Here is a 16,399-nt window from a genome sequence, read left to right as displayed (position 1 = left end):
GATGGTGGACTGGGACACGAGTGTCAGAGAAAGTCCACGGTGAAGGATTCCTTAAAGAATATACACCTCCTCCTTCTCCTCCCTCTCTCACACTCTGCTCCTGCTTGTGTCTCTCTCTCCAACACACCCCTATCTCTCTCTCCCCCATATATCTTGCTCTTTCCTACCCCCTCCCTGACTTTCCCCATCTCTCTCCAACAAAAAGGCTATTAATAGTACATTCCCTGCTCTCTCTCTCTCTCTTTCTCTCTCTCTCTCTCTCTCTCTCTCTCTCTCTCTCTCTCTCTCTCTCTCTCTCTCTCTCTCTCTCTCTCTCCTTAAAGATGCAGTCCGAGATCTTATGCACTTACAAATTTGTAACATATTGTACGACGTAACATATCATACAAAATGGATGACGTACCACACAATTGTGCATAATTTTTGGGGACCGATTTTGGTTCGTGAGCAGTACTTTGAAAACCACTGGCTGAAATTATACAAAGCTTTGGATCATCACTTTAAAGGATGAAGCAACCAAAGATGCCAGGAGGCATTGTAAATGTCCTCCACACAGCTGAGGGCTACAAAGACTCTGCGCTGAATGTACTAAGAATAACAACAAAACGCTCTTTGATCATTTCACAGCACTTTGTATAGACACAGACAGCTAGCAATGGTTCTGCTAAAATTATCCTTCAAATTGATGAGCAAACTAATTCCTTGTTAGATGTTGAATACAATATTCAATTATTCCCTCTCTCAACCATGAAATATATTGATGGCATAAATATAATAAAATACTTATTGAGTTATCGTCTTCATTTTTAATTCATTTCATGTCTATGCATAACTTTCTATCATTTATGTCCAGGTTTTGGGGTGTATTCATTTGATTTCATTTAGATTTTGTCATTGTTTTATCAAAGACTGCAGATAAAATTGTGCTAATTCTGGTGCAATGCATCAAATACCAGAATTCATGTTCAAATTTCAGATGGCCACTGACAAATAAACAAAATATATCAATAACAACATACAGTGCCTTCAGAAAATATTTCACACCTCTTGACTTTTTCCACATTTTGTCGTGTTGCAGCCTGAATTTAAAATGGATTAAATTTAGATTTTGTGTCACTGGCATACACACAATATCCCACAATGGCCTAAATAAAGAGCTTAATAAGTCACATAATAAGTTGTATGGACTCACTCTGTGTGCAATAATAGTTTACCATGATTTTTGAATGACTACCTCATCTCTGTACCCCTCACATACAATTATATTTAAGGTCCCTCAGTTAAGCATTGAATTTCAAACACAGATTCAATCACAAAGACTAGATAGGTTTTCCAATGCCTCGCAAAGAAGGGCACCTATTGGCAGATGTATAAAGTAAAATAGACATTTTATATCCCTTTGAGCACAGTGAAGTTATTAATTACACTTCAAACATCCAGGCCCTACAAAGATCCAGGAGTCCTTCCTAACTCAGTTGCCGGAGAGGAAGGAAACCGCTCAGGGATTTTACCATGAGGCCAATGGTGACTTGTTTAATGGCTGTGATAGGAGAAAACTAAGGATGGATCAACAACATTGTAATTATGCCACAAAGCTAACCTAAATGACAAACTGAAAAGAAGTTAGCCTGTACAGAACATGCATCCTGTTTACAACAAGGCACTAAAGTAAAACTGCTAAAAATGTGGCAAAGAAATTAACTTTATGTCCTAAATACAAAGTGTTGTGTTTGGGGAGAAACAACACATCACTGAGTACCACTCTTCATATTTTCAAGCATGGTGGTGGCTGCATCATGTTATGGGTATGCTTGTTATCGGCAAGGACTATGGAGGTTTTTTTGGGATAAAAATAAATGGAATAGAGCTAAGCACAGGCAAAATCCTAGAGGAAAACTTGGTTCAGTCTTCTTTCCAACAGACACTGTGAGACAAGTTCACCTTTCAGCAGGACAACAACCTAAAACATAAGGCCAAATATACACTGGAGTTACTTACCAAGACGACATTGAATGTTCCCGAGTGGCCTAGATATAGTTTTGACTTAGATCGGTTTGAAAATCTATGGCAAGACTTACTTAAAAATGACTATCTTGCAATGATCAACAACCAACTTGAAAGAGCTGAACATTAAAAAAAATGACAATGTGCAAATATTGTACAATCCAGGTGTGCAAAGCTCTTAGAGACTTACCCAGAAATATTCACAGCTGTATTTGGTGCCAAAGTTGATTCTAACATGTATTGACTCAGGGGTGTATATTATATATTTCTGTATTACATTTTTTTTTCACTTTGTCATTATGGGGTATTATATGTAGATGAGGGATGACATGTATATATTTTTTGTATATTTACAATTAAGGCTGTAAAACAACACAATGTGGAATAAGTCAAGGGGTATGATTACTTTCTGAATGTATCTAATTTACCACCATGTATGTATAAGGGGGAAAAGGCCTTTCACACAGTAAAAACACACAAAACACAGTTTGGTTGAATTATTATTTTCTTCGTTATTTATATGACTTTGTTATCATGGTTATGGTCATTTTGAAGGATTATATGCATTTTAGTTTGACACGTTTTTCTTGTCCACAGATTGTCTTTTTGCTCCTGTAGTGTGCAGATCACACTCATTTAAATCCAGACTTCACTTAGCATTATAGTACATTGTCCGATTTTTGGGGGCTCCATAATCCATTGTTGTTATGTACAGTATTTTCCTCACATTTCTTTTCATAGAAAAAAAATCTGGTCCATTGTACTAAAGTTGATAGTTGCAGTCAGGGTAGGCCAGTGTTGAAGGTGAAGGCGCTATACTGTACCAGACATACTGTAGCTGTGTTTCTACGGTGTCATTCACTTTCAGACCACAGAAACACACTCTCTTGTTCTGACATACACATGCATAAACAGTCGATTGAATAGCTACTACTTGTGTAGCTACTTGAACGTTTACTTTGTTGGTGATGTAAACCATACAGTGCAGTACAAAGCTTTCACTGTGACCCAAATGAAATCAATTACAGATAAAAAGGAAAATCAAACTGCTTTTTCACTCAGAGTGTTTATACTGTATTTTCAGGACAGGTCAGGTGTGGTTTTACACTCATATTCAATGACAATGTTGGCGAGACGAACAGCTTGCGGGATGGATTCACTTTCAGCCCAGTTACTTATGACCTCCAATTCAGCATTTTTTTTATAACACACAGTGCAGTTTTCCTTTATTTTTATTGATTGAATTAATTGGGGCCTGTGCTTCGCTGTAAAAGTGGAGGGGCACTCACCATCGCTTACAATACTCAAATTCAAACCAACCCAGAATCTGCAGAGAAACAAAAACACAATTCTGAAACTGCTCTACTTTTCTGTATTTCTGTGTTTTCCCATATTCATGGTTTGTTTGAACCTTGTGTTTATATTTCCAATCAACAGTTCATCTCTGCATAGACTTTTGAGAGCATTTTCTGTTGGGAATCCTTCTGACTGTGCTTTAGCTGGTGAAACCCTCTGTACACTTTGAGTTGTGACGGTCTCATAATGATTACTATAAAGCAAAAGATACATTTGCGATTTTTGCGACACTCCATTTTGGGAATATATAAACATTTCACATAGTAATTCTGCACATTGATAAAAATGGGTATACTCCATATATGGTTGTGCTCAGAGCATCTAGTAAATAAACTGTTGATACTCAACTACAATGTTTCTATTTTGATATGTTGCTAAATTTGAGTGTGTGTTGAATCAGAGTGTGCCCAATTCAAACAAAATAGGTAAGCATGCTATCTCATGATGTGTTTTGGGAAGATCTGTCCATTGAAAAAAGCAAATAGAAAAATGATTTAAAAAAATACAAAGCATTTGCATGCATAGACTATGACTTGTTTTGGTCATACTGTGAGCAGTTTTGTCTTACTATGCACACATGCATGAATGGCTGTCACTTTAATGCAGCTGTACAACCAAGCTAAGATTCTGACATTCAGAGGTGGGCTCTACATGCACACACTTACACACACACAGACGCACGCACGCACGCACACACACACACACACACACACACACACACACACACACACACACACACACACACACACACACACACACACACACACACACACACACCACATAATGGTGTACCTATCCACATCATGCACTGTTGATGTATATGATGTGTGTTTTGGACAGCGTGGTGCATTGGTATTAGATGAGAAGTGTTACTGCTAGAATAAGGGTGAACATAATAACATCATGTTAGAGTAATGGAAGCATCAATAAGCAGAGTTCCAGACCCAGATTATTTTTCAATTCAAGTTCCTTTCCAACACATTTCATCTCTCCAAAATAAGTAGCGATTGCAGTTGCACAAGTTACTGCCAATTGAAGACACAAGAGAGGAAAGGAACATGGTGAGGACAGAGGGAGGGACCGGGAGCTAAGAACCTCACCTCTGTCCATCTAGCGTGAATAAACATTGCGGCAATGGTGGCAGACATTGAGGCCTAAAACGTAAATGAGAAGACAGACCAGACACATTAGAGTCAAAGCTAACATCCTTGTGGCTATGCTAACCAATATTGACCAAAAGGTAAATTAGACGCAATCCATTTCACCATTTTGTTAGCACTGGCTAAACATCCTCAGCTTTGCTAGTACTCTCCTGTGTCCTGAAGTTCACTATGAAAAGATGTAGAAAGACGGGAGACTCAGCAATGTCGTGAGAGACCTAGAACTCTGTAGTTCAGAGTTGCTACACGGCTACATACTTCAGCCGTTGGCAATATAAACCATCTCTCCTTCGAGTATGATAATATTTAGATAATGCTCATATTTTCTTATTGAGGGATGCAACTACCATAGATATATTACTGTACCTCCACTTCTCCTGTGAACTCGCTAGTGTATTAGGCATGCATGTCTTTGGCACTCTGTCCAACAGACAGTCCCTGAAATTGGGCTACACCATCAGTGCTGAAAATAAACAAGTGTCATTGTTCATATCATAAAACAAACATAGCAACGATCTGCATATCATCAAGGATTATCGGATTAACGCTATCATCTCCATCATGGTCATCCTCATCTCTAAATCGTCAGCTGAATGTAAATTCCCCTTCTTATACGTCCCAGATTGCTTTGTTATCACAGATTAAATTATGTAAGTAGATAATGAGATTAATATAGGTATCGTATTAAATAGTTTTCATAGGCATCTTTGATCTTCAATTCATGCTTCTAGGAATGTACTGAGGTCATGCAACACTAGGAAAGCAGCATTCAGTAAGCCTACTTGTTTTAAAGGCAGTTTAGGGAGGAAACATTGTTTTATACATGTCCCTTTAGTCGTCCCAATGGTTCATCATGAAGACACAATGGACCCAGTTGAACAAGGCAGCCGTGAGTCGAGTCTGTCTGTAACTGAGATTAACGCTGCAACTACACTGTATGGGTGCTGTAATTAATTAACTAATGCATTTTACCTCAAATTACAGCACAGCTGCAATGTCGGTGGTATGTAAACACCTCTATGTTTTCAGCTCAGCGGTGTGGCAACAAGACTATGACAATGAACTCTACATGGAATGTTACATTTAGGTCAAATGTCAGGAATACAATATCCTCCAAGCTATAGGGCTGGTTTGGGGCATGGTATCCTTTCAGACACCATTGTAACCTACGTATGTTAGATAATAATAACCTCTCGACATCCCTTCATATGTATGATAGAAGGTTATAGAGGGCAAGACAATAAACAGTGTCTTTGGAGCAATGCTAGTTGTGTGAGTGAGAATACTCATTCAGATAAGAACTCCATGCAACAATCAACTGGCTACAGTTACTACCTACAGTACCTATCTAGCTACAGTAACAGGTTACAGTCACAACTATTTACCTATCTATATGAGTTAAGTGGTAAATAAGTAGAAATGAAAGAGGAAGAGACATTCACTTTGTCCTCAGAGCTGCAGTAAGACAGGTTCAGGTGAGTGGAGGAGGGAGGCTTGCATTGCCATGAACAGTAAACACATAAACGATGTAAGACTAGAGCAGTGAAAAGTCAAGGCCTTTTGTCAGTCATTCATCAGATACTGATGTTCCTGAAGAAAAGATGTGAAACCATTATAAAGCTTATGGAGCTGATGGATGTCCTACATCCCGTATACATTGTGAATGACTACTACAGTACCACACTCCTCGTGTGTCTCAGGCTCAGGCCATGACAGGCCTCAGCCACCAGGCAAAAACGGGTTGAATCAACGTTGTTTCCACATCACTTCAACCCAAATATTCAATGTAATGACGTCTTCAATGTAATGTAATTTCGTATTTTTTTCACCCAAATTTGAACCTAAATCCAATGACATGGTGACATGTTTTGTTGATTTCATTTTGAATACACGTTAGCTGACAACTCAACCAAATGTAAATCAAAAATAGACTGTGAACTGATGTCTATGCCCAGTGGGCAGCAACGGAGCATGTCCGCCTTATGTTCACACGTTCTGTAATCTCCAAGTAGTTCACCACAGGACGGGTTTGTTTAGTTTGCTCCAGGAAGCAGCATTTTGTAGCACGCAAACAGGAAGCAAAGTGTACCTTTGACGATGGAGGGAGACCAGGGTAGCGGCAGGTGCAGGGGGGCTGAAGCATGATTGGTGGTGGGGTTATTCTGGAAGCGATAAATCACCTTTTTTAGCTACATTTCTCCTCTTTTTTGTACTACCGTTGTGAGCAGGTCATTTTACTATTGGAATAGTCACACTGACAAAGCCAACTCCATGCAGACATCAACACGCAGAATTGTGATTATACGATTTAAAGTCTGACAGAAGGTCAGTATGAGGGCAAGGTGTGAGGCGCTAACAGTGGGAGTTAGCAGTGGGAGTTAGGGGAGGAGTGAGCACATAGTTTCTGGTGTTTTTCATCATAAAGAAATGATGAGTACAGTTATACGTCCTGAATCTATTGCCTTGAGATTCCAGCAGCACATGTGAAATGGGAGGCTACACACCTGCCCCATCCTTTGACCTCTCAACCTCACTGAGAGGACAATGCCAGATGGCTACACATCTGTGAGCATTTTGGTGATGTTGACATAGTTTGTGTTGGCCAGCGTAGTGCAGTTGGCCTGAGTCTTGAGGTTCTCTTCTGGGAGGTCCTCAATACTGTTGTTCACCCCTTCCTGGATCTCCATGTAGTCTGATTTACTGATGGTGGAGCCGCTCCGGCTCTTCTTCAGCTCTTCATTCGAGTCCTCTTTGGCGACTGGGCCTAGGCACTGAGCCTGCTCCTCGCCCTCCGTCTCACGGTGATAGAAGTAGTTGAAGTTGGAAACGATGACAGGCACGGGCAAGGCAATTGTCAGCACACCTGCAATGGCGCAGAGGGAGCCCACAATCTTGCCACCAATGGTGGTCGGGACCATGTCGCCATAACCTACTGTCGTCATGGAGACAACAGCCCACCAGAAGGCGTCAGGGATGCTTTCAAACTGTGACTCGGGCTCATCAGCTTCCGCAAAGTAGACGGCACTGGAGAACAGTATGACTCCAATAAAGAGGAAGAAGATCAGCAGACCCAGCTCCCTCATACTAGCCTTCAGGGTCTGGCCCAGGATCTGAAGTCCCTTGGAGTGTCGTGACAGCTTGAAGATTCGGAAGACTCGCACTAGACGGATGACCCTGAGAATAGCCAGGGACATGGCTTGCTGACCGGCCTGGCCATCCTCTGGTTTCTCAGCCAGCTCTGTGGCCAGTGTGATGAAGTAGGGGATAATGGCAACAACGTCAATGATGTTCATGACGTTACCAAAGAAGCCTGATTTGCTGGGGCAGGCAAAGAGGCGCACCAGGAACTCAAATGAGAACCAGATGATGCAGAGCGTCTCCAGGATGAAGAATGGATCAGTGAAGTAGGTGGACGTGAAGTAGATTGTGGTGTTGGTGTTGGTGTCAAAGACACTGTGCGGTTCGTCGTCGTCGTTGCGGAAGATGGGCAGGGTTTCCAGACAGAAGCTTACGATAGAGATGAGGATGACCATGACGGAGATGATAGCGATAATCCTAGCGGGTCCTGAGCTCTCTGGGTACTCAAACAGCAGCCACACTTGTCTCTGAAACTCATTGTCAGGAAGGGGCCTCTCTTCCTCCTTGACGAAACCCTCATCCTCTCTGAACAGCTCAATGGCTTCATCCCCCAACTCATAGAAACGTATCTCCTCTGAGAAAATATCAAGGGTCACATTGGCCGGCCGCCGTAGCCTCCCTCCTGACTGGTAAAAATAGAGAATGGCATCAAAGCTGGTTCGGCTGCGGTCGAAGAAGTACTCGTTTCTCAGTGGGTCGAAGTAGCGCATCCTCTTTTTGGGGTCCCCCAGCAGAGTATCGGGGAACTGGGAGAGGGTTTTAAGCTGTGTCTCAAAACGCAGCCCAGAGATGTTGATGACCACTCTCTCGCAGCACTCATGGTCAGCGTCAGGGTCGTACTCAGCCGGGTTCCCCGGGTGTGCTGCCGCCTCATCAGAGGGGTCACCAGTGGCTACAGTCATTCTGCGGGGGGAGCAGGCGCCTGCACTTTTCAGTGGGGCTGGGCCCTGCAGCCTGGAAACTGTAGGGAGGGGGATGGAGGAGAGGGAGGGGGTTCAATGCCGTAAAGACCGGTTGGCTCACCTCATGGATGGATCTGTCTGGAAGGGACAGAGACCAGAGATAATTTAAATAATATAACATAAGCAATTCATTTGATAGCATTTGTGTTATTCTGTCTGTCTGTCCTCTCAAGCCATATATTATACTGTAATGAAACAATGGCATAAAAGTTACAAAAATGTACTTCTGTAGGCTACAACCAAAGTATTCAGCTTTCTAAAACATACATAAACTACTCTAAATGTGGAGAAACGTAGTGTATGCCCAGAGCTCAATAGATATAGTTTATGAATCGGGGCATGAGCTCCTTATAATCTGCTGCAATGGATAATATCCATTCACCTGCAGTGAAATCATGCATGAACGTACCTTTGCAATATAGGAACCAAATCTATACAGATTGCCCCTTCTCTAGTTTATAATATAAAACCAATAACTGAATAGTGAAAAAAAGTATGCACTCTTTTTTTCTGTTCCAAGAAGCCCTTGATGTCACTTTTTCATCATTCACTTTTAAGGTAGTTTTGTTGGAGCATTTTACACTGGTCTCAAATGGTGACTGTCTCTGAAATATTCAAAAACATCTATAAATTATTAACCGGCTGTAGGAAAAACGTTTCAAGAGAAAAATATTCTGTCTCTGCCCTCTACACCATCTCTTGCATCTTCCATAAAAGAGGCATAGTTGTGTTAAGCGCTATTCAGTTGATAAATACTCAGAAGCTAATAATAATACGGGCTATTTTGTTCAATGGTCATCTACTGTCTCCCCTTCACTGCAGAGGTCGAGTAGACTTTTCTGAATGAAAGCCGTGTAGGTTATAGCAGACGTTTTCAACACCATAGGCTACATACCAGCATTCACCTTGTTGAAAACGGGGTGTTAGTTGCTGTTCCCATTGGTCACTTGGTATTAGGGAGTAAATAGCCAGTGGCCAACAATCCCTCCGGTGCTAATCCCTCCGGTGATTTAGATCCTGAGAAGAAGAAACGAATCTATTTCCTATTCGGGACCGTTAATAATACGATCATCATGTTGTCTGCAGCATCACCACTCACGCGCACCGGCGTTGGAGAGGTACAGAATGCGGGTGTGTCCTCGCCTCCCCCTCCCCGTCTTCGTTCCTCGCTCAGGTTGTCGTAGGATGGCGATTGACACAAAAAAAGGAGGGGATAGGGTTCCGACGTGGAGGAATGGTACTTCTGGTAAAAGCCAAAGGTGCTAAGATCGGCAGAATTCTATGCATCCAGTGTCCTTAGCCGCTATGACGTTGCCCGCATCAGACAGCCGCAAAGGTAACTGTCCTCATATGGTGCTCAGTGGCAACATCTGCAAAAATAAAAGCAAGCAGGGGAGGTGGCGGGGAGGCGTATTACAACGTGTGATATTACCAAAAAAAAGTAAATTAGTAGGCCCACAAGATGCAGACGAACACAGAGATGGGTAGTGGGTTAGACTAACGGGTTAACATTGTGCTGATGGATAACGTTTAAGTTACCAAGTCAGGAAATAAATAATATGCTGTAATCATGATTCGTCACAATAACCCTAGTCAACTACATGTGTCGTAAAAGGTAAAAAGGTAATCCTGACAAATAAATTAAAAGTCATGCGTGGGCTAATTGACAAATGCTCAATAAAAAAATCACATTATTTTCTCCATAATTTATTACAGTATATATAATACAACAGTTTGTAAAACGCAGAATGCTGACAGAAATGCTCATGCAAGGGGATATGTCTGTGGTTGTCTGCAGTTTAATGAATAGAGAGGATTCAAGCCATGCAGCCTCCTCATACATTGTAAAGAGAACAGAATCTTCCGACATTGACTTGAAATTACATGCATGAAGAATCACCCTGGACTGAGAGACAGATTATGCAATTCCTCAGTGTCAGATCCCGAATCATTGGCATCTGCATCACTTTCTCTGTTCTCTGCTTTGTTGGGGGTAGGCATGCTTTAATTACCCTAGGTCTCAGTCCTTCTAATGATCAGTACAGCCATTAGCCTGGTGTAGCCGTATCTACAAAGCTTAGTCAAACCTGCAGTCGGGCACTGCTATGCATACAAAGAGACAGGGGATGGAGAATGGGCGAGAAAACGCGCTCTCTCCACCCGCGCTGTGTAGCCTACCACTACTCACCTTATCTGCAGCGAAGGATATTTAAAGGGAACGCATCTTTTTTATTTAACTAGGCAAGTCAGTTAAGAACAAATTCTTATTTACAATGATGGCCTACCGGGGAACAGTGGGTTAACTGACTTGTTTAAGGGCAGAATGACAGATTTTACCTTATCAGCTCGGGGATTTGATCCAGTAACCTAACCTTTCAGTTACTGGCGCAACGCTCTAACCACTAGGCTACCTGCCGCCCAGTCTAGGCCTTTATTAATAGCTAATAATTGTATATTCATGTAAAATGTAAGCTATCATTCACTATGAACGACCCAGTTAACAGTGTTATTAACTATGTAGCTGTGTAACTTACAACTTTAATTATGCAGTCACACTGTAGGCTGCTATTTTGTTATCTGACATAGGCCTAATGTCATAATGTCATGCATAACTTCAAAGTGCTTCAGCTATTAAAGTGATCCCCCGAAATTCTTATGTCAAATCAAATAAAATGTATTTATAAAGCCCTTCTTACATCAGCTGATAACTCAAAGTGCTGTACAGAAACCCAGCCTAAAACCCTAAACAGCAAGCAATGCAGGTGTTGAAGCACGTTGACTAGGAAAAACTCCCTAGAAAGGCCAAAACCTAGGAAGAAACCTAGAGAGGAACCAGGCTTTGAGGGGTGGCCAGTCCTCTTCTGGCTGCGCCTGGTGGAGATTATAATAGAACATGGCCAAGATGTTCAAATGTTCATAAATGACCAGCACGGTCAAATAATAGGTCTGGGACAGGTAGCACGTACAGTGAACAGGTCAGGATTCCATAGCCACAGGCAGAACAGTTGAAACTGGAGCAGCAGCACGGCCAGGTGGACTGGGGACAGCAAGGAGTCATCATGCCAGGTAGTCCTGAGGCATGGTCCTAGGGCTCAGGTTCTCCGAGAGAGAGAAAGAAAGAGAAAAAGAGAGAATTAGAGAGAGCATACTTAAATTCACACAGGACACCAGATAAGACAGGAGAAGTACTCCAGATATAACAAACTGACCCTAGCCCCCCAACACATAAACTGCTGCAGCATAAATACTGGAGGCTGAGATGATGATGATAACCCCGGACAAGGCCAAACAGGAAGGATATAACCCCACCCACTTTGCCAAAGCACAGCCCCCACACCACTAGAGGGATATCTTCAACCACCAATTTACCATCCTGAGACAAGGCCGAGTATAGCCCACAAAGATCTCCGCCACGGCACAACCCAAGAGGGGGCACCAACCCAATTATGTCATATGAAACTGTGACACTTTCCAAACATGAGGGAGATAACTAGAGGAGTGGTTTCATAATTGTTGGACAATTTCTAAATGTCAATGACACAGCAGCTTAGAGTTTTGTTTGGTTCTGCATCCTCATATTGTCATCAACAGGGGCATCCAAAAAATATTTCTTACATTTTAAAAGACATACAGTTTTACTAATTTAAGGAAAGACTGCTACTGTACATGTAATATGAGCTACGATTCAGTTAAATAATACAAAATAAAAAAAGATTCTCATCTGGGGTGATTCTCCAGTCATCAGAAGGCAGTTAACATGTATGGCCACAGCTTAAACAGGCAGAAAACAACACAGACACCCTTCCTCTCACCAGTCACAACATTGCATCACTCACAGACCCAGTCACTGTGAAGGACTCCCACTAACATACTTTGACTCACTGTGCAAGGATTTAATCAGGGACTTGTAGATACCTTTAATATGATTTCTTATGAAATAATGAGTTACATGGCAGATGTTTGGAAATGGTTTTGTCACTCTACATGTCTTTAGTTTTCCTTTAGAGAGAGTGCAGGGAGTTTGTCTTTAGTTTTCTTTTAGAGAGAGTGCAGGTAGTTTGTCTTTATTTTTCCTTTAGAAAGAGTGCAGGGAGTTTGTCTTTAGTTTTCCTTTAGAGAGAGTGCAGGGAGTTTGTCTTTAGTTTTCCTTTAGAGAGAGTGCAGGGAGTTTGTCTTTAGTTTTCCTTTAGAGAGAGTGCAGAGAGTTTCACAGCCTGGTAAACTCTCTGACTCTGGTACTGTCCCATTTGGATGATGAAAGTTATAGTCTGCTTTCTTACACCATTCACAGCTCACAAATACACTTTACATGATGTCAAGTGAAAAGTGAATGAAAGCTGCCTACATGACTTGAAACATTGTGATCTTCTGTAGGTGGTATAAGTCGTTTGTAGGTGGCATTGAGCATTATTATTGTGTGACTTTGAGAGTTAATAAACGTCAAGAGCGATACCAAAATACAATTGAATTATGTTTGTTCATATTTTACAAAACAATTAATGATGCAGAAGGGGGAGGGGATCAATAGTGAATGCCATTCTGGCCAAAAGGAGCAATGAGAGAAAGTGCAAGGAGAGCAGTAATGACCTGAATGACCTGCTGTGTCAAAGGTTGGGAATCCCCTGCAAGAGGAGGAGGAGGAGGTGGAGGTATAGGGGAAGGAGCAAGCTGGTGATTTGTGTGAGACTTGGCTTCATCAAGGTTACTACTGGCAGCAGCCCCTATAGTAGGAGAGGGACTGTCAAGGCTGCCCCTGCAGCCCTGTAATGTCTGCCACACATGCGTACACCTTTTCCACTGTCCCTTAATGGATTTCCCAGGTTCCCCCTGACAGCACAGACATTATTTATGAGCTAGGGGCCTGTTACAAAGCCTGTTAATGCAGTCTCATGAAGCTCAGTTCACGTTGCATTAGCTGTCTACCCACTGGGCACACACTGGTTGAATCAACATTGTTTCCACGTAATTTCAACCAACAAGGACTAGACGTTGAATTGACTTCTGTGCCCAGTGGGTAATTAAATTAAATGTGAAGGCCCTAGTGCTCTAAGTCAGGGGTGTCAAACATATGGGCCGAGGGGGTCCAATCTGGCCCGGGGTGGTTTGAGTAAAAAATAAAACAATAATAATAATAATATATGCATTTTTTTTTTTACAATATTTTGTTTTGGGGTGGGGACGATCTCAATATACTTTAAAACTACAAAAACTAAATTGAAACAGTGTAGAAATAGTAATGCACCTACATTCATATCGTTTCTATCAGGAATCGAGGTAAGACCCAGACTGCAGACTGTCTAAGTAACATTGTTTATTGTAGCAACAGGGGCAGGCAAAGACAGGTCAAGGCAGGCAGGGGTCGAATATCCAGGGTAAGGCAAAGGTACAGGACGGCCGGCAGGCTCAGGGTCATGCAGAGATGTCAGGCGGGTGGGCAGGTACAGGGTCAGGACAGGCAAAGGTCAAAACCGGGAGGACTAGCAAAGAGAGGCTGGGAAACGATAGGAGCTGACAGGAAAAACGCCGGTCAGTTTGAATGAACAAGACAAACTGGCAACAAACATACAGAGAACACAGGTATAAATACACAGGGGAATAATTGGGAAGATGAGCAGCACCTGGAGGGGGGTGGAGACAAGCACAAGGACAGGTGAAACAGATCAGGGCGTGACAGTTTCTTGTTAAGTTTAGGCATTAACTCAGCATTTTTAAGGCTAGGTTTAAGTTTAGGCATTAACACCAAATTCTTAAGGTTAGACATTAACTCCGAATGGTTAAGATAAGGGTAAAGGTTTGGGATAGGCTTAAAACAAAAATATAAAACAACTTTCTGTCACTGGAATTGAAAATACAAGCTTTTGAACCAGATGCAGATGCTCACTCCCATCCGACAACTCCATCCACAATGCCCTAGCAAAACTGAAACCTACTTGAAGGTAACAGTGCTCACGCCCTCAGACATGGATGGACATCGAACACTGAATTGTATCATGGGTGACCTGCCTGGTTTCTTGACTGTGTCCAACTCGCAGGGAGCATAATGGGTAGGGGACAAGTTTTGCTAATTTTTGACAGCAAGGAAATATAACACCTTTTCATTGCGGCCCTCCAGGCCACGTTGAAAACCTAATGCAACCCCCGGGCAAAATGAGTTTGGTGTGCGTTTCAATCAGGTGGTGGTGGGGGAGAAGGCTAAGGGGTGACGACAATGAATGGCATCTGAGGGGTATGGATTGAGTGTCACTCCACACCCGTCCACTTCTCCTGATCAGTCAATACCACCAGGCCATATGAAGGAGAGCTGAGAAAAGCACCTTGATGAGTGGTGAAACTAAGGCTTTGTATCTTATGGGCTCCTTTTCTTAGATAATGTCTGGTAGCTCAACCCATTTTTCAGACCTTTGTTCCATTGACATATAGTGCTGTGGTACGGCAGTACAGTATACGGTGCAGTTAGTGGCTTTGGTTCAGTATCAACTCGTTTGTTCTTGATGCATCTGTTCCCTGTCATTTACATACAGCTTGTGTTAGCATAATTAGACTTATTGAATATGCAGTATAAGTTTGTCTCTCTCACCCTGAGTAGCGTTGCAATTCTCTGGAGGGCAGTCTATTTGTGTGGAGGGTAGCAGAGAGCAGGGAGCTGTGTGTTCCAGGCAGAGGACTATTGACACTGCAATGCACCATCGCACGCTTGATAGCCTCTTGTTATAAGACGGCGCCTCATCACTGCCCACTCTGAGCAGCTTAACAGCACACACACACAATCTATACACGCTATACATGCTTACACACAATCTATACACGCTTACACACACACACACACACGTCAGATCACCATTTTGGCCTGTATAAATAATCAATGAACATTATTGTCCATAATTCAAAGTGAGAATCACAGTAACTTGTTAATGAAGTACTAAATACATACCTTAAAATGCTTACATTTACAATGACACAAGGACAATGGTGATTCAAAGAGGGATTCAAGGACACCTTCATTCAAAGAAATACCAACTTCTTTGACATAAATAGCTTTTCAGGTAGAGCATTCAGTAAGGACCCAGTTGTCAGAAGGTGAGTGTAGCTGGTGCATGAAGTCAGGCGCAGGAGAGCAAAATGAGTGAGCAACGTACTTTACTCAAAATAAAGGCACAAGGTGAACAAATACACTTGACCAATAACCAACGGTAAATATTACGCACGGGTGAACACAACACCCGTCGAAAAACCATCATGACCGAACTGAACATAGAAATAATCACGCACAACAAACATGGGGGAAACAGAGGGTTAAATACATGAACATGTAATTGGATAATGAAAACCAGGTGTGTAGAAAATAAAGACAAAACCAATGGAAAATGAAAGATGGATCAGCGATGGCTAGAAGACCGGTGACCGAACAAGGGGTGGGGACCGACCTCAGCGGAAGTCGTGACACCAGTGGAGAGTGGAGAGGGGCAGATTATATCTATTATATATTATGCATTTCCCTGCATTTGTTAAATGTTGCATGAAAATGCATTTTCTTGCAGCTGGATAAGATTATGTAATTTCCTCCTGTGAACGATAACTACATTAGAGTTAAAATACATTCATTAGTGTTACAATACCTTCATTAGAGTTACAATACCCTCATTAGAGTTAAAATACATTCATTAGTGTTACAATACCCTCATGAGTGTTAAAATACATTCATTAGTGTTACAATACCCTCATTAGTGGTACACTACCCTCATTAGTGTTACACTACTCTCATTAGTGTTACAATACCCT

The 16,399-nt window shown here is 42.0% G+C and overlaps 1 protein-coding gene across 2 annotated transcripts; it reads right to left on the bottom strand.

Moving 5' to 3' along the window:
- Nucleotides 1-7,075: 7,075 nt before the first annotated feature.
- Nucleotides 7,076-9,705, bottom strand: LOC139371362 (potassium voltage-gated channel subfamily A member 2). Of its 2 annotated transcripts, none has more exons than XM_071111713.1 (2): nucleotides 9,516-9,705; nucleotides 7,076-8,698 (listed from the first exon to the last, which is right to left on the bottom strand). In XM_071111713.1, exon 2 carries the CDS (start codon nucleotides 8,558-8,560, stop codon nucleotides 7,076-7,078), a length of 1,485 nt encoding a protein of 494 aa, XP_070967814.1. In that variant the 5' UTR covers nucleotides 8,561-8,698; nucleotides 9,516-9,705. The 2 variants fall into 2 exon arrangements, with proteins under 2 accessions (XP_070967814.1, XP_070967815.1); XM_071111714.1 differs by having other exon boundaries at nucleotides 9,526-9,631.
- Nucleotides 9,706-16,399: the final 6,694 nt, after the last annotated feature.

Source organism: Oncorhynchus clarkii, chromosome 17, assembly GCF_045791955.1.
Source record: "Oncorhynchus clarkii lewisi isolate Uvic-CL-2024 chromosome 17, UVic_Ocla_1.0, whole genome shotgun sequence".
NCBI classification, from domain to species: domain Eukaryota; kingdom Metazoa; phylum Chordata; class Actinopteri; order Salmoniformes; family Salmonidae; genus Oncorhynchus; species Oncorhynchus clarkii.
This window is presented reverse-complemented; position numbering and strand designations above follow the sequence as displayed.

Coding starts and splice junctions, on each gene's coding strand:
- LOC139371362 (XM_071111713.1), bottom strand. CDS start 8,560: ATGACTGTAGCCACTGGTGACCCCTCTGATGAGGCGGCAGCACACCCG.